Below are 18288 nucleotides of genomic sequence, written 5' to 3' on the forward strand. Positions count from 1 at the left end.
CAGTATAAATCACTACATATGGAACCATAAAACTATGATACTTTAAAATGATCGAATAATAAAAACCGATTACATTATATGATATTTAAAAACTGCTGCCCTTGAAAGTGGGGGGGGCGCGCTATGAAATTATTAAAATTCTAATGTACATACTGAAAAAAGCAGTGACTAAAACAGAGTCTATAGAATGGGAGTGCTAGAAGATAGTGGTATATAGACTGCAGTTCAAAGCTGTGCAGAGCTGATGCGAGGGGAAGGCCTGGTCGTCCTGGTCTGACGGATCTTACACACACGCAGAACGTGGCGGTGTTAAACGTGAAGGCCGGGACTTCATCTGAAAGCAGCAACCGGGTATAGACATGGTTTGGGCGGCCAGGCTACTTGCGAAGCAGCGGAGAAACAAACTTGGCCCGGACGTCTCTTTGAAAGGGGCAGAGGAGAAGTCCAACGTTCTGTGGCTTCGACCTCCCCAATCTTTCTGCCTTTGGGCTCTTTCAGGATTTACCTTCCAGGACAGCGGAGGGGGGCGGGGTGTTCTTGTCCGAAGACAGCTCTTTGGGTAGCAGGTCGGTTGAATAGGCTAGACTTTTGGTTTCCCATCTGAGCAGTTGAGACCGGCAGCACCCAAAAGTAGGGCACTGTGGGGAGAGGTGCCCAAGGGTGACACTCCAATTCCGATGTTTCCCGGAGTGGGTTAGCTTCAATGTGACAGGGCAGTCTAATTCGGGAAGCGTGGCCCATCAGATCCGCTTAACATCAACACTGGTCTCGCTGACACTTGGTGGGAATCGAGAACGAACCGCTCTCTACAGGGAGGGGAGGGGACGAGCCAAGCCCGCATGCTGCCGTTTGGCTTTTCAGCTGGGGAGTCCTTGGAGCTCACTACCCTGAGAAAGGCATGGGGGGGTTGAGGGTCTGACGGTTTCTGCCTCCTTGCCTTGCCCCAAATGGTAGTCTGCTATGAAGGTGGCATCTGAGTCTCCTGGGTTTGCCTGGAGAGACTCGAGGATGTTGTTTCCAAGCTTCTGTCACCAGGGCAGAGGGAGAGCCTCGAATCTGCAAGGCTCATTCACACTGCAGGATGCATAACGTGAGCTCTGATGTGGAAGCCAGGAGCTGGTGTAGGTTTCTGGGAGCCTTGACTTAGCAAAGTAACCATAATGTCCTTGGCCCTTATTGGTACAGGAAAGGGTTCTCAGATTAGAGTGTGTGACTTCCCAGGAGGGCTTGAATGCTTTCAGGATTCTCCTTTTGGAAATCAGCACCACAACCTTATGTGTGTTTGTTCAGTAAGTCCCACCCATTGTGTTCAGTGGGGCTTACTCCCTAGTAAATGTGCTGAGGATTGCAGCCTTTCAAGGGATGGAACTACTGCACCCCAAAAGCTGAGGTTTCATTGTTGATGTGCTTGGGGATTTTTTAATGGTTGCTCTTGGCAGATTCCTGCTGAAAAGCAGAGTGCCTGAGCCAGCTGTCTGGGGAAGAGGCAAGGATTATAGCTCATGTACCTCAATGAAGGATTGATTCTAGTCTGAGAGTCAGACACCCTAGATTAAAAAGGAACTCGGAAGCAGGTGGTCCTTAACCAGATAGGACATCCTAGTAACTGGCTGTCAAGATATCAGCTGTTCTTTCTGTTTGTAGCTACGGGAGTTCTCCTTTACCTGCATCAGACCACAGACTCGGTTCAAGAGCAGATCAAGTCTGAGGGAGGGGCTGTAGCTCAGTGACAGAACTCGTGCTTTGCATGCAAAAGGTGCCAGGTCAAACCCCTGCATTCTCCAGGCAGAGCTGAGAAAGATGACTGGCATTCTGGAGAGCTTCTGCCAGTCATCGTAGACAGTGCTGAGCTAGAGATAGACCAATGCTCTGACTCTGTATGGGGCAACTTCCTATGTTCAAAAGCACTAGGGAGGGTCCCTAGCAGTGTTCCCTCGAACAGAGATTCCCAGATGATGTTCACTACAACTCCCAGCATCCCCAGCTGTGATGGCCTTTGGCTGGGGATTATGGGAGTTAGAGCTGACAACATTTGGGAATTCCTGTTAGAGGGGACACTGGTCCCTAGCTCAGTGGTAGAGCCGCCGCTTTGCACCTCCAGGGAAGTGCATCATTTGGCATCTTAAGATAGAACTGGGAATGACCCCTGTCTGAAACCCTGGAGAGCGCTGCCAGTACTGAGTTGGATATCCCAAAGGACTGACTCAGTATAAGACAGCATCCTGTTGTTAGAGGCACACACTATGGCAGTAATATGCTTCTGTCCTTCTACTCATTCTTGGGAAGAATAAGTTCTCCTCTCCTTAGCACTGTAGGTCAGATGCCAAGTTCTAATGTGAGTAACGGTTTACGTGTTTTCTTCTCTTTAAGAAGTCTCTGGCAGATTTCAAAAAGAGTAACCTGAAAATGAGAGAAGGAAAATGGCACTGATGAAAGGAAGGTAGCATTAGGATGTTTGAGAGAAATAGGGACAGGGATCATAGGCAGAGCAGAAAGGAAGGAAGCTGGTGCACCATCCCTTTAATGAATGGAAGAGCCTTTAAGACCTTGATCAGATTGAAGATACTTTATTTACAGCCGATGGCCAAAACAAAGACCTTGATCATAAAGTCCTGCTAACTTGGCAAAGAAGCACCTTTTTAACGAGGTGATTCTCTTTATTTAGCAGGGGGAGAGTAACTGGCCCTGTCTACCCACCAGCACAGTACCTCCAGTGACTGTTGCTGGTGTCTATCTGATGTTTCTCTTCAGACTGTGAGCCCTTTGGGGACAGGGAGCCATCTTATTTATGTATTATTTATCTGTGTAAACCACCCTGAGTCATTTTTGGAAGGGCGGTATAGAAATCAATCAATCAAATAAATAAATAATAAAGTGCCTGTTCTCAGCTTATGCTCTGCAACCACGAGGATTACTAACCTGTTTCTCATTTTAAGTGAAAGCGAGAATGTTTGTAAAGTCAGCATCTCCTGATTTCATATTTACAGGATGGTGCCACAGGCACATACAATCAAAGAACCCTGGGTGGGTAATAGTACCACAAATATAGGCCATATATGGGGGGTCCTGATGCCAGCTAGTTCTATGCTCTGTGGTTAATATGGGCCTGGCTGTAATGGATTGGTTCCTGCCTCCTCTACCTGTAACAGGCTGACGTCCACTTCAGAGACGGTGGCCCACCAGCTGGAATTCACGAACCAGCTGGCTGTGGAGACTGCCCGGGCCCAGAATGCCACCTTGCGCTCTCAAGAGCAGATTCTGCGGGACGGAGAGCTGCTACGGCGGACGCTGCATGACTCCTCTCAAGGTAACATGGTATTCTGGGCAAGGATGACTATTTAAGACCAGGCAAAGCTGCAGCAGTTCTTTTAAAGGGTGTAGTTGTGTGCTGAGAGACTGGCCTTGCAGACACGTCCCAGATATAGACACCCCACCCCATGATGTGATTCTCCCATTCAAACTATTGAGCTACTTGAGGATTTCGCATTAGTTTGTTTTTAATACATACCATGTTTCTAAGTTACATTTCCTCAAGGAGCCCAAGACCATGTATGTAGGGTTATATCTCTTTAATATAGGTTAGGCTGAGTGATGTAGCCCAAGACAATCCAGTGAGTTTCATAGCTGAGCAGCAGTTGGAGCCCAGATGTCCGAGGGGTCAAGCCCACCACTCTACCTATCATACCACACCTGTATGAGCTGGGTGGGTGGGTGTGCCTGCCTGTAGAGTGGTGCTTTATTGCATTTATCTTCCAGTCAAGAGCAGCATGACAGCCATGGCAGCAGGTTTCTCCACAGAGACACAACACCTGTGTTGTGCTACCTTGTCTCCCTTCACCCCACACAACCTGTAATTTAAATGACACACACACACACACACACACACACACACACACACACACACACACAGTTCCACATTGTTATGGGAGGGTGTGGCTGGTGTGCTTCGCTTTTTGGAAACCTTCTCCCAAGATGTGTTGTCACCTTCACAAGCTGCTATGTCCTTCCCTATTCAGTGCTCCTTACTTCCAAACACTTCCAAACACCTCTGTACTTCCAAACACCTCTGACTCTCCAAGGAGTTATTCCCACATGCCTTCACGCCTCGGGGTATCTGAAGAGCGAATCTGCTTCATAAAAGATTCGCAAGATGTTTAATTTGGTGGGTTAAATGGACAGTTCACATAGGGTCAGCTCCTCTCCATAATCCCTGGCAGGTCTTTTTCCTACCAGCTTGCTCTGGGTTTTCCCTCCAACCAATCACAAATCACATCACAGAGCAGAGGCAGCAAAAGAGATTTTTTTTGTTGTTAGTTTGAGCTCAGGGGCGGAGCCTGACTGCCAGCGGCCCATGTCCATCGGCAGCGGCCCTGCTTACCCCGCCCCCTGCGTCTGATGTCAGATGCGGGAGGCGTGGTCTGGCTCCTGAACAGAGCCGCACAGTTCTGTTCAGGAGTTGGAATGGCCGGCGTTCACAGCGCCGGCCATTTAACTCCCGAAGGGGCTGTGAGGCCCTTTCAGGAGCTAGACTGTGGCTGGCGCTGTGTTCGCCGCGCGGCCAGGAGCCACGCCTGGCTGTGCTGCAAACGCAGCAGCCATTTAATTCCCAAATGGGGGCTGCGTGGCCCCCTCTCGAGAGCTAAACCAGCACACCCACGTCTGACGTCAGGCAAGTTTAAAGCAGAAATCAGAGCATTCTCTTCGTAATGCTTTGTAATGCTCTTTGTACTGCCCAGAGACAAGAGTTTGGGCGGTATAGAAGTTAAATAAACAAACAAAAAACCCCAAACAAATAAATAATGAAGAAAACTGAAGGCTAATGGAATCAGCTCAGACCAAAAGGCTCAGGTTACATCCATTCTGCATATATAAAGCCTGTGTCAACTCCCCTTCATTGAATTTTGAAAAGCCAAATTACTGGCATGGCCACTCCACACATCAAGGGAGAAGCAGTGGGGCATAACAGAAACCTCGGATTTTATCCCCAAAGCCACTGAAACGAGAGGATTTTTAAAAGCCAGACATACTTCAAGCTAAGCCAGAATGCATAGCCTCGATTCAGGGGAAAACAGAGTCCTGTCTGTACTGGTCCCTGATAGTCCGCAGCTATTTCGGGGTAAATGCAGCTAATATGTGAACGGGCACACTCCATTCCGGAGGAGATTCAAAATAAAAGCCCTGTACGTAAAGTCTCCTGGTGACTGTGCTAGTTCTTCAAGTGGCTGCAACATGGACAACATCACACCAAGAGAGGGGAAATGCTACTGTTGTGGCTGTCCGGATGTTGCTAGTTGGGAAGATCGTAGGTAGGGTTTCCAGCCAGCCCCTATACTGGTCCAACTAGTAAATCCACATTCTGGCAGGTAAACTTAAGAGTAATTGCATAACTTGAACAATTTTATCCATTTAGCTGTTAGGTCAACCTCTCTCTCCTGACTGGCAGCAGCAGTTGAGGCTTCAGGGCAGAGAGCTTTTCCAGCCTCACCACCTGAGGTCTTTTAAATCAAAATGCTCGGGACTGAACCAGCCTGGCAAAAGGTTTGTTAGGCTGGTGTTAAGAGTTACTGGGTTTTCAGACCGCCCCGACCTCGCTACAACAGAGGTTACTCCTTGGTGTGGAGATCATGCTTGTGTAAAGCGTGATCCCCACATCAAGGAGCGAGTAACTCTCCACACTAGTCTGACAAACTGTTTTGCTATAGGTCCTACTTCCCTGGATCAACCTTAGGCATGGTTTCTGACCTGCCCAAGCTCAACCCTCTAGCATTTCCCAGGTCAGACCCACCCTTGAAGCTAATGCTGAAAATTTTTCAGGCTTATTAGAGCAGGAATGGGAGAAAGGGAAGTTGGGATAGGGAACATAGGAAGCTGCCATATACTGAGTCAGACCATTGGTCTATCTAGCATAGTATTGTCTACCCAGACTGGCAGCGGCTTCTCCAAGGTTGCAGGCAGGAATATCTCTCAGCCCTATATTGGAGAAGCCAGGGAGGGAACTTGGAACCTTCTGCTCTTCCCAGAGCGGCTCCATCCCCTGAGGGGAATATCTTGCAGTGCTCACACTTCTAGTCTCCCATTCATATGCAACCAGGGCAGACCCTGCTTAGCTATGGGGACAAGTCATGCTTGCTACCACAAGACCGGCTCTCCTCCCTTAATGGGATGGCTAAGAACTTCCACAATGGACAGCATTACTTATACTACAGGAATCTGCATTATTAAAAAAAGAAAAAGATTGTTGATGATGTTTGTATCCAGTCCTTCATCCAACTAAGCTCAGATGCATTATCCCATTTATCTTCTTAGCAGACATAGAAGGCTGAGAGGTAGTAATTTGTCCACAGTCATCCAGTGACCTTAACAGCTGAGCAGATAACTGAACCCCAGTTATCTGGCGCAATTGCAGCACGCTATCTACTATACCACACCACTTCTTTGAATAGTATTGGCCAGTGTGGAAGTATGTTCTCAGAAGTGTTGGTTTGCATTTGGTGCATTGAGAATGGGGCACAACAAAGTAAGTCTCTTGCAACACTGCAGCAAAGGAGGACTGTTCCAGGTACCAGCAGCAGAGCATCACCTGCCTCCAGAACGACAACCCCACACATCTCTACATGGCTCTAAAGTATACAGACTGTGTGTGTGTGTGTTTATAGTGTGTGTGTGTATGTTGGGTGGAGGAGGTTAGTGGAAATGGAAATGGGATGCCTTGGTTCTGCATCTGGCAGAATTCCTGGGTTTGGCCTGGGAAAAGCAGCTGTTGGCCAGCTGGGATGCCTCTCTCCTCTGCAGGCGTCCGCCAGGCCTTCCAAGAGTTGCAGGATTCCGCAGTTGAGCAGCGAGTGGCCTTTGCCGAAATCTTCAACCGGGTGGCGTTCCTACACCGCTTCGTGGTGGGGGAGTCCAATGCTCTCTACTCTGTCTTCTTCCACCTCTTGGGTGGGGCTGCCAGCCTGGTACTGACTTCTAGCCAACGAACTGCAGGAGCACGGTAAGAATAAAAAGGGAGGAGGATATAGGAGTGATATATGGAGATATCCCTGCTCTAGGGTATGCCCAATCTGACCCAAAGGAACTGGTTGGCTTGGTGGTAGGCAGGCAGGGATACAATTCAGAACCCCTTTTTGAAGAACTTCAGGAGATAGCTTATTTGGGGGGCAAGGATTTGGGACAAGGATCCTCTTTCCTCTAAATTATGCAAATCAACCAAGATTATTTGGGGGCAATGTTGCTTGCAATTGCTTCTTCCTGGAGGAACTGACGGGGTGGTTGTGAAAGAAAGCAAGATCACTGCATGGCTTGCCCACAGTTGCTTGGCAGTCAAGTAATCAGTTGCTCCTCCTGAGATCCCATTATTCTAAATACTGTGCTTGCTAAGTATAGAATAAATTAATGCAAGACAGTGCTGCTGAGGTCAACCTAGTTGTTACTTGCAGTACGTGTTGTGCAGCTGCATACTTATTTTTAGTTTGTTAGCAGTAGGGAGGACAGATCCTGATTGGAACCACAGTGGGGAAGAAGGGGGATTTAACCCTTTGCCCCCACTGCAGACCAGATCAGGGGCAGAACCCCCCCCCCCATCAGCTTTTGACCAGGGAGAAAATCTCTCCTAGACACCAATGGGAGTTTTTCTCCCTGGTCAAATAGCAGTAATAGGGTGATTGCTATGGAGATAAAGAATTAAAGTCCTCTCCCCTGCAGTGTTATCTGGACCCAAGGATGACTCAAAGGAATAGTGGGAACCTCCCCCACCCAATATTCCCCACTCCCTTTTTTGCTCCTCCATCCACCAGACTGGAACTATATAGCAAAGTTTCAGACAATACAGTCATAGGATATTATGCTCTTTAGAGCTTGAATTAATTATTGTAAAAGGCCTCAGTTGTTTAAAGAAGTCTCATTCACTCACTCCTCTATCCCAAGACAAGCTGCAGAAGTCAGTGCAGCCAGGTAGGTAGGAGACCCATTAATTACCTTAACTGCCTTACTTCTACAAGTATTTAATGTATAGAGAAATCCTCACTCTCCTGATAACGTTGTTTGCTCCCCCAGACCAGTTCTAGATTCTCTCCTTTCTGGATCAGGCCTCCCCACACTCCTGTGTGTGCTCTTTCACAAACAAGTATGCAGCTGTATTGTATGTGCTTAAAATAATGTCTCATTCGACCTGCAGATCCTGGTTTTCACATAATTCAGACTTTTGGCAGGGTGGGTGCAAGGAGAGGGTTTATTGGCAGTTAGGAGGAAAGTAGGGGTGAGGATAAGACGTTGTGCAGGGCATTACATTATTATAGAGAGCTATTGATGTACATGTCACTTCTCAAACAACCTGACCCCTGTCCCAAGAAGCTTGCAATCTAAATTTCCAAGTGGGAGGAGAAGGTTATCCTCCCTTCAAAATTATTGTTGGAAGCCTATGGAGCCTCCCTCAAAATCTGGTGAAGGCTCAGAATTCAGATATTGCACTGTTCCATTTTCAAATTCATCAGGGCTGGAAAATGGACCCGTATTCCTTCGCTTTTAAAGCTCTGGTCTCAGAATGCCCACCAGTCCATGGGATGGAAATCAGGTTCCATTCTTCTGTGGTCATGAGCCGTGATGTGTAGAAATACACACTTCCTACTCGTAATGCCCTCTTTTCCACCCCCAGGTTCATTTTGCTGATCTTGGTGGGAGCTAGTGTTTACCTGGAACGTGTCATCTGCAGCCTTCTCATGGATAACTCGGAGGGTGGCTACGACCTAACGGTAGGGCCGCTGCTTGCAGAAACAGGGAGGAAGCAGGGCAAGGTGCATCTTCCAAAATATTGTGCCTGGAGTGAGGCTTTGATGCTGATCTCTACTGAGGCGCTGTCTTGTTGTTGAATCATAGGTGGCTTGATGTGAGCCAATGATGCCCCCTCTTTCCCAACAGTACTGTGATGTCACATTTACCCTTGCCAAGGGAAAGTGTCTATACACTGTGCAGCAGGCTTCTTTTGGAGGTGTGTGTTGGTGGGGGTGGGAGAGGGGAGGGACAGGGATAAGACCATGCCAGGAGGGAAGCAACTCAGCTGAACTGAGTAGTTCTGTGAGTAAAGAAACTCACAAGGTCCCACCAGCAAAGCACCGTTGAATCCTGATCAGCCCTGATTGACCAAGAAAGCTCAAAGTTCTGGAGAAAAACTATCTCTAGTTTGCTGCCAGCAAGCCACCCAACAAACCATGAACTGCAGGTCAGGAATAGAATCCAAGCCCCACCATACATTTGTGTTAACCAAACTGAAGCTTAACGCAAGGACCCTTCTCTCCTAGCCACTCTCTCTCTTAATGTATATGGCGATGTAATGTTGGTCGAGTTAATGCATATAGTGATGTAATGTTGGTCAAGTTATTGCCAGGGCAATCCAAAGTCCCCAAAAGGGACTAATGTCTGCAACTTGTCTAAAGTATGCAAACTGGGCAAGGGTGCCTAGTTTATCTTATTTTGCACAAAGTATTCTACAGTACTTTCTGGTTTGTATCCTTCTGTTTCTGCTATTCAGAGGGAGGGGCAGGAGGCTATGCAGGTCTCTGAAGCCCTGCCCTTCTTCCATTCAATAAACCTCCTTCAGCAACCCCTGTGGCTTCTGAGATTTTGCCAAGGTGCTTCCAAGCATATCTTTGAAGCCATTATGGCTAGAAACGTGTTTTCTTTTTAAAATGGAAGCTGAGATTATCTAGCCTGGAAGTGAAGCAGGGGGTATGGAAACATGAATGCAGTGGCATCATGTGTTACTTCCCCACCACCACCTTGCAACTGCATCTTATTAGAAGGATGCTGGTTGGTGGCACCCACACATCTCCCTGTAATGTATGGTTTGGGCCTCAAGGTGCTGAATTCTGCTGCAGAGCAGTAGAGGCCGAATCCACACATTTCTTGTGTGGAAATCCCCGCATATGCACGCAGCCCTAGTTCTTACCAATGAACTGACTTTTGCTGTTGAGTCATTTAAAAGGAAGGGAGAAAATAAGCACACCAGTTGTGCAGAAGCTCATCAGCAAGGTTGATTAACTGGATAAATATGAAAAGATTCTTTGAATCCAGTCTTGAATTATGGAGGGAAAGCTAAAGGAGCCCTTAACAAAATCCATACTCCATATTCAAATGCTGCCCCCCTCCAAAGCCTCCTAAAAACAATTGCTAAGAGAAGGACCAAGCCCCCTCTGCCCGCCCTGGGTCTTAAAGAGTGAACCGAGGCAATAACTCGCTCAGTTGAGCACCAGAATTATCTGAGGAGGGACTAAAGCTTCTTCCAGGCAGTCATTGTTTTGTGCAGTGACTATGCAGTTGTTCATTGTGGAGGAGGCTGATGTTTTCTCAAAAGCAGCCTATCAATTCCATGAATGTACCAACAGTATCTTGTGCTGGAAAAATGCAATTATTTCCTCCAACTTGTATTTGTCATTTCTGATTGCCATGAGGAAAGGTACCTGTTGGATCTGTTATGTGAACAATGATAAGGGACATCATTTCCCCACCACTCTACACACACACACACACACACACACACACACACACACACACACACACACACACATCCCTACCATTCTGAACTTTGAAAAGCACTGCTTTCTGTAGTATGTTGAAGGTGTGGGGAGGGCTGCGGCAGTGACTTCCCATCTCTTTTTAAGAAAATCTTGCTGGGTGGGTGAATGCTCCCACACTGTGTAAAGTGAGAGAGTGCTGACCCAGCAGATTCTCTTTAGTTGTGGAATTGCAAACCATCCATTCTTCAACTGACCCAATCAATACTGCTGCATTCTGGGTCTTGTAATAACCTGATTGGTTAAATAATAAATCTTTGACTGATGTACTTCACTCTGGAAGTTTACCACTCCTGGGATAGCGTTGATCTCTAGTTTAGAAGACTTTAGGAATTAAATAGACCAATTCATGGAGGAGAGATCTATCAAATGGCTATTAAACATATCAGCTACATGAAGCCTCCATATTCAGAGGCAGTATACCTCTGAATGCCAGGTGCTGCTGAGTATAAGCAGGGAAGGCTGAATGTCTTGCTTGTGAACTTCTCACTGGCATCTGGAGACAGAACACTACACTAGGCAGACCTTTTGGCCTGATTCAGAGTGTCAATTTTCATGGGGTCTAAAAAACAGCTACCTTCAGGAGCAGATTATCCTCCCGCAAATGTTCCCATCTCTGAATCTGCCCTGGCTCTACCCTTTGAAGCCTGTTCAGAGTGCCAGTATTTTTGAAGTTAAACCCTGAATACAGCAGGCGTTCCCAACCCTGGGTCCCCAGAAGTTTTTGGACTACAACTTCCATCATTCCCAGCCACAGTGGCCTTTGACTATCTGGGGACCCAAGGTTGGCAGCCCCTGCCCTAGTAGTTTGCACCCCCCCCCCCTTCTTCTTTTGGTTGCCTTTGTAGAATTTAAAATCCTGGAGTTAATGGAAACCAACTGAGGGGGTGCTGAGAAGAACAGATAGCAGCAAACTGTTCCCTCAATTGCAAGATTACATCCCAACAGCAGGATTCCCCCGACCCCCGGTCCACCTGCAGATTGAGAATTATCCTATTATATCTGGAGGTTAAAATGTATCAGGATCTCTCACTGATCCTGTGGGGGAAAGTCCTATGGTCCCAAACTTGCCGGTTATTCTGTCTACCTCATTCCGTTTATGTTTTTTCTAAATGCATTCCTGAAAGATGCCATGAATCATCACTTCTCTGAACAAAGCCTATATAAAGCTGTGATTCAATCAGCCCAGTTCTTATCTCTTGCCTTTGTTATCAGAGCAATCCAGTAATGTAATCAGCCTGCTTCTGGAAGAGCAGTTTAGTTTTCAGTGTTGCTAGAGAATTCCTTCGAGTGACGTATGTGTTTTGTTAAACAAATCCTTGTATCCATTGTATTTTTGACTTTGCTGGGAAAAGATGGTAACTTGCATGCTTCTGGGACAGCCAGATGTTCTGTGTCCTTCAAATCTCTAGGCCCTTGTTCTCCGTTTGCCACCTCTGTTAACAAATGTGTAATAATAGAGTGACAGAGGTATGGATTCATTTTGCAAATGGAATTAGGAAAAGGTGGAGAGGGTTTGGGGTTCTTGAAGTTGTACACTTGGCTGGGTGACAAAGAGGGAAGGTATGAGGAGGTGACTTGCAGAGCAGTCCCATGCATATCTACTCAAAAGTAAGTCTTATTGAATTCAATTGACACCGCCCCCACCCAGGTAGGCATGTGTATAGGATTGCAGGACTCTGGGTTGTATGCTTTCAGTGTTTAAAAATTGATGTGTACTCGCTCGCTCACTCACTCCTTCAGCTTATGTAAACTATACAAGCTGAGCAGCTGTATATATCACAACTTACTTTGTAAGACTTGCCATGCTGCATCAGATCAAAGTCTATCTACTTCACTTTATGTCTGATGCTTCCAGAGGCGTAACTAGGGAAAACGGCGCCCGGGGCAAGCACTGAAATGGCGCCCCCCACGTGCCCCCCCACCCCCAACATACTACATTATACTAAGGTTTTTCGTCACAAGCGCCCGCCGCCGCCAAGCCAGGCCACTGACTGGCCGCCAGGCACCAGCAAAGCAATGGGGGGGCCGCAGGCAGTGCGGAAGGGACCGCTCGTGGGGAAGGGGACACCAACGCGCTCCCTTGACTGCTGCAGCGCTGCTGCACTGAGCAGAAAACATTTTTATTAACAAAAAATAAAAATAAATAAATAAATTTGGTCATGGCGGCGCCCCCCACGTGACCAGAAAAGATGGCGCCCGGGGCACGTGCCCCCCCTGCCCCCCCTATAGTTACGCCTCTGGATGCTTCTGATGGCTCACAACACAAGCCAGGACATGAAGGTGAGGGTCTTTGTCTGATATTTGTCCTCAGCATCTGATTGTGATTGTGTGCCCCCTGCTAACTGGGCCAAGTGGCATCTTCCTGTAGAGAGCTGTGAGGAGAAACATTAAAGTTCTCACACATAAAGTATGCTTTGGTGGTAAAGAAGTTTAGTCCAAGAGATTATCTGAAGACAGTAGGCTGAGTTAAAAAAAAAATGGTTAAGAAACCAAACATCACATACTAAGAAAGAGCCACCGAACAACATATTCAAACAGCATGCACTAGCTTTCAACAACTGAACAAATCTAATTGTCTCTAACTGACTAAAAGAGACCTATTAATATAACTCATCATGCCTGTAGCAGCCCAAAGAGGTTACTGCAGTGCTGAGAGTCAATGCTGAAGAATTCTCACTCCTATGGGAAACACCTATATCAGGCAGCATCAATATAAGGAGGATGCTGAAAGGCATCATCTCATACTGCAGGAGATGGCAATGCTAAACCCCTCCTGGAGGCTTTACACACAGGGCTTCTACTCCGAATCTACTTCAGAAGAGAGTGCGTGTGTTCACACACCAGCCAAACTTACCCTGAAGTCCCTTCAAGATTCTTGGACCCACTCCACACACAAACCAGGCTTTGTGATGTGAATTCTAGCTTATCTCAACATAATCCTGGATCTTAAAAATGCTGTGTTTTAGCTATTTTTTTTCTGAAAATGCCAGAGCAAATAGAGAGAGGTGCTGACCTAGAATCATTAGCATGATAAGAGGGATGTTCTCTTTAGAAATGCAGATATCGCTCTTTAGGAAGCTCTTTCTATCTCCTCACCCCACCCCATTGGCTAGAAGGAAAACACGAAGCATGCCATGTGAACTTGTTTCAAAACAAAACCTGAGGGGAGGAGCTGCTTCCATCAATGCCGCGAGTGTAGTTCGAAGTGGTTTGGCTCAACACTTACCCCGAAGCATGAAGCCATGTGTGAATAACTCCCTGTATTCTACCAAAGACAAGCACAGGACTCTGTGGTTGCTGGCGTCGACACCGACTCAACGGCACACTTTACCTGTAACACTTTAAAAGTGGCAATTCTCTTATATTTAGGAAGGGGAGAGCAACTGGCCCTATTCAACCCCAGTACAGCATTTCAGTGGCTGTTGCTGATGTCTACCTTGCATTTTTGTAAAAAGTGTGAGCCCTGTGGCGACAGGGAACAATCTTATTGTTTTTAAAATAAAGCATTCAGAACTTTTGCTGAAAAGTGATATAGAAGTAGTAGTAGTAACTGCTGAAGATCTATTTGCTATGAACATACCTAATAATCCTTTTTTTTTTTTAATTAATTCTGGAAACTTGTGGCCATTGCCATATCTTGTGACAGTGAATTCTACATGCCGGTTAAAGTTCAATTGTATCTTAATCTTCAAATTAATTTCTGCAGCCATGAGAGCTAGAAGCATGGCTGTTCAAAAGCATAGGTATCCTTTGCCATTAGTAACTGTTGTGGTGGTGGTCAATTAGAATCTCACCCAGATGTGTAAAATAAGCTGGGGAAGTTTGGGGTCCTAGGTAGAAGCCTGTGGTAGAAGCCTGAGATCCCTGTGCTAGATACTGAGCTGTATCTCTTCAGTGCAATCTTTTTGCCTTAGGAGAGCATCTCCTTCTGGGTGGGCCTGTCACGTCAAAGTTTTGCTGGTCTGGGCTTGGCTACAGTGATATATTTTATCTGGACCTACAAGGACCCAGCCCAACAGAGCCAGAAGGTGCTACAAAGTCTACAGGAGACACAGGTGGAGATTCAGCAACTGTTGCAAAAAACAGGTAAAGGAGAGAGTTGTGTGGGTGAGAGCTTCAGGAAAGAGGGCCAGCCTGCTCTATTCAGTAGGCTACCTTCACTAGACCACCTCAAGGAAAACCTGAGGGAAAGGAATGTGATATTTTCTAAAACTTGTAGATAGGAGCACCCCACCCCCAAAGGCAAGGGGCCCCACTGTGACACATACAGGTTGGAGTTGATACAAGGACCACAAACAGGTCCAGCTTAGAAAGGAACATAAGAAGCTGCCTTATACTGGGTCAGACCATTTGTTCATCTAGCATAGTATTGCCTACTCTATACAGACTGGCAGGGACTTCTCCAAGGTTGCAGGCAGGAGCCTCTTGCAGCCCTATCTTGGAGAAGCCAGGGAAGGAACTGGGAACCTTCTGCTCTTCCCAGAGCAGCCCCATCCCCTGAGGGGAATATCTTACAGTGCTCACACTTCTAGTCTCCCACTCAAACGCAAACCAGGATGGACCCTGCTTAGCAAAGGGGACAATGAATGCTTGCTACCACAAGACCAGCTTTCTTCCCATAGAGTGTGTGATACCTTGTCACCTTCATGAATGTGGTAAGCCATTTATTCTGCTCCAATTCAAAGGATTTGCAGATTGATGTGATGGCTGAAATGTTATCTCCCTGTCTCTGTACCACCCAACCCTCTAGATGGTTTACATCAGTTTGCAAGGCAGCCCGAACTGTAGAAAACGGGAGGTTATACAAGCAGCGCTGCTGCAGTTTCTTCCATTGTTCTGAATGGGAGAAACTGTGTGAGCACTGCTTGCAGAATTGCCCTCGACAGTGTCTGGGTTGCCTTACATGTCCACAACAGACCTGCTGGGGTGCATAGCAGCTCAGTATCACTGCATATAATGTCAGATTATATTTTAAATTGCCTATTAAAATTGGGGAAAATACACGCACAACTGTCCTGGGGGCGGCTGAGGAACTGAGTGCTGTTGTTGCCTAGCAACAGCTATGCATCCTCTCCCCTTTCTTTTTGCCCAGCAAACTCTGGGGCTCCTGAGAATGGCAAGGATGCCTGTGATGAGGGGAAAGAGACTGCAGGAACCCTGTTCCAGAAGATCATGTGAGGAATTCCATACATAGCCCTGGTAGATGGGCTCCCCTTCCTTAAATTTCAAAAACATTCCGGATAATCCTAGCAGCGTCCCATTTTCCTCTCTGACCCAGGAAATACAACTGAGAAGCCTATTGGCTTGCAGATTCCTATATGGTGATCTGCTAAAAGGATGTTTGATCTCTTCCAGAGTATCTGCTGGCTAAACCAGATCTCCTGCTTCAAGACCCTGAGCTCAGCGTAGACAATGAGGTATTTTTTGACTCAGGGTTCCCAGAGTCGCTGTCCTACTTGAGAGAACGGGAAGCAAAGGAACACTGGGCTGGCAAGCAGAAAAGTGAGTGGTGTGTCTGTGCAGGGAACAAGAGGGTTAGTGGCATGTGTGGTGTACGGAACAGAGTGCTGGACTCTATTCAGATCTCTTTAGCTACATTGTTCACAGGGAGACACCCTGGGCAAGTCACAATCTATCTTCACGTAATCCATCTTGCAGGGTTGTCGTGAGCCTAAAACACCACTCTGAGCTTTTCGTAGGAAGGGTGGATCAGTAGTGCAACAAAACTGAGAGCGCCCATTTGTGGTGCTTAGAAGGACTGAGCAACTGGAACTCATCTCCAACTTTTAACCTGCCTTTCATGCTCCTTTTGGGGATCAGTAAGTCTCTTTGGGAAAGTTGGAGCTAGAACAAGTGTTATCTGGGAACAATGAGGGAGTGGGGAACATGGCTACTAATTTATCTTCAGTAACAATGAGAAGTCCTGGTGCTAAACTTTCAAAAGCCCTACAAGGGCTGGGTTCAGGATGGGATTTGAAGGAGTGCCATTAGCCATAGCATCCCATATATGTTAATATCTTAATATGAGGCCCTACTTCAGGTGCTACTGCCAATTGAGGCATGACAGGTAGCATCAAGGAGCAGGGCCTTTTCAGTTGTGGTGCCCACTCCATGGAACTCCCTGCCTAGGGAGGCTGGTTTGGCCAAATTATTGCTGGAGTCCTGGTAAAAATTCCTTATTGGGTAAGGTCTGTCCAGCAACTAAAGAGTGGGTTGATGGGCTGTTTTAATACCAATTAGTTTCTAGTAGGCTTTTCAGGTTGTAATGTTAGTTCCCAAGGCCGCCTTAGTTTAGGTCAACTGGTGATATATATATGTTCCTTTTAAAATGCGTTTTTCTGGAACAAATCTGGTTTCAAGGACTGGCAGGGAGAACAGTGCAGCTTAGGATGGTGTCTAGGCAAAAGCACCAACATCCTCCTCAAGGTCACCTCTCAAGCCACTAACAGTCAAACTATTTCCCCTAGCAGAAGAGGTAAGGACTAGCAGCCCCAAGCAGACAGGACGCGTCCCTTCCCGCGTGAGTTGCTCCCCATCCCGCCGACGCAGTCAAACCAGGCGTGCTGCTGCCCAGCAGTTGACAATCCCTGTACCTCTGGAGGGGGTGAGTCCATTGAATGTGCTACAGTATGTGTACTCTTCAAACCGTTTGCTGGAATCCAAACAGTTCCATGTTGTTGATGGAGAGTGGATGAGAGCAGGAAAAGAGGGGTCGGTGAGAGAGCATGTGATGAAATGACTACTGTTGTGCTTGGAAACAAAGGTTCTGATTCTAGCATTTTGCTGGGCAAGAGCATGAAAGCAGACACATGTGTTCATCTTGAAAGTTAACCTACGAACAGGCCCCTTCAAATGCAGGGAACAGATAGGAAGCATACTGTTATACAAATCAATGAACACAATGTGTGAATAACCATACATGTGTACAGATGTATATAAGTGCATGCATTGTACACAGATTGCACATGTGTTCAACAATGTATAAATAGGGCTTTAGTAAAGTGGACATGCCACATGCAAATGCAGCTTAAAGCCCAAAGTGGGAACTGGGGTGGGTGGGTGGGTGGGTGTGTGTGTGTGTGTGTGAAAAATATTGGGGGCTGAAGCAACCCTGTGCCTCCTCTCCAAAACCAGGAGGGGAAGAGGGCTGCACATGTAGCACACAGGTATGAAGCCTCATCCAATCAGGCCTGGGAGAAGCTGAAAGGAGGAGGAGAGGAACTGAGCTCAGGATGTGTGCCAGGGCAAAATGTAAGGAGTGATATGGCTGGTCTTGGGACACATTCCATGTGGTATATGTTGTACAAGTTTGCTCAGCTTCTCCCACTCAGCATAATGTGTTCATGCACAGCACTAACACCCCCTGCCCCCAAACATACCCTCCCCTTAAACCAACCAACCAACCAAATACCTACATTTCCAGCCACCGGAGCTAAAAACTTGGATGTGAAAACTAAGATGGTACCCTCCCTGTGCTCTTCCGGGATCACGGCATGCATACAGCCGTGGCTGGATTCATCTACTGCATTGTTCTTTGCTGCAAAATGCTGAATTCTGCAAACACTCAGCCTCTTGCTTCAGATGTTTGGGTTTAGAAGGAAGAATGTAAATTAGTAGTTACTGCACATGCAAAAAACATCTTTCTTTTTTTGAACTTCATTGATTTGTATACTAGGAGGAAAACTCTCTTCTGGAGACAAAATGGTATGGGTTTTTCTTT

At 46.8% G+C, this 18288-nt stretch overlaps 1 protein-coding gene across 6 annotated transcripts in view; it reads left to right on the plus strand.

Annotated features, from left to right (window-relative positions):
• The window catches only part of LOC128346056 (uncharacterized), a 39039-nt gene that overhangs the window by 19062 nt on the left and 1689 nt on the right, over positions 1–18288 (plus strand). For 5 of the 6 annotated variants that reach the window (XM_053298931.1, XM_053298930.1, XM_053298933.1 and 2 more), the window contains exons 3-8: positions 3150–3307; positions 6793–6991; positions 8651–8747; positions 14483–14654; positions 15924–16070; positions 17036–17172. In XM_053298931.1, the coding sequence (XP_053154906.1) occupies positions 3150–3307; positions 6793–6991; positions 8651–8747; positions 14483–14654; positions 15924–16070; positions 17036–17172 (910 nt within the window). The remainder of the gene's footprint in view (positions 1–3149; positions 3308–6792; positions 6992–8650; positions 8748–14482; positions 14655–15923; positions 16071–17035; positions 17173–18288) is intronic. The other variant, XM_053298929.1, reaches the window with a different exon arrangement.

This window comes from Hemicordylus capensis, chromosome 2 (genome assembly GCF_027244095.1).
Source record: "Hemicordylus capensis ecotype Gifberg chromosome 2, rHemCap1.1.pri, whole genome shotgun sequence".
Taxonomy (NCBI): Eukaryota; Metazoa; Chordata; class Lepidosauria; order Squamata; family Cordylidae; genus Hemicordylus; species Hemicordylus capensis.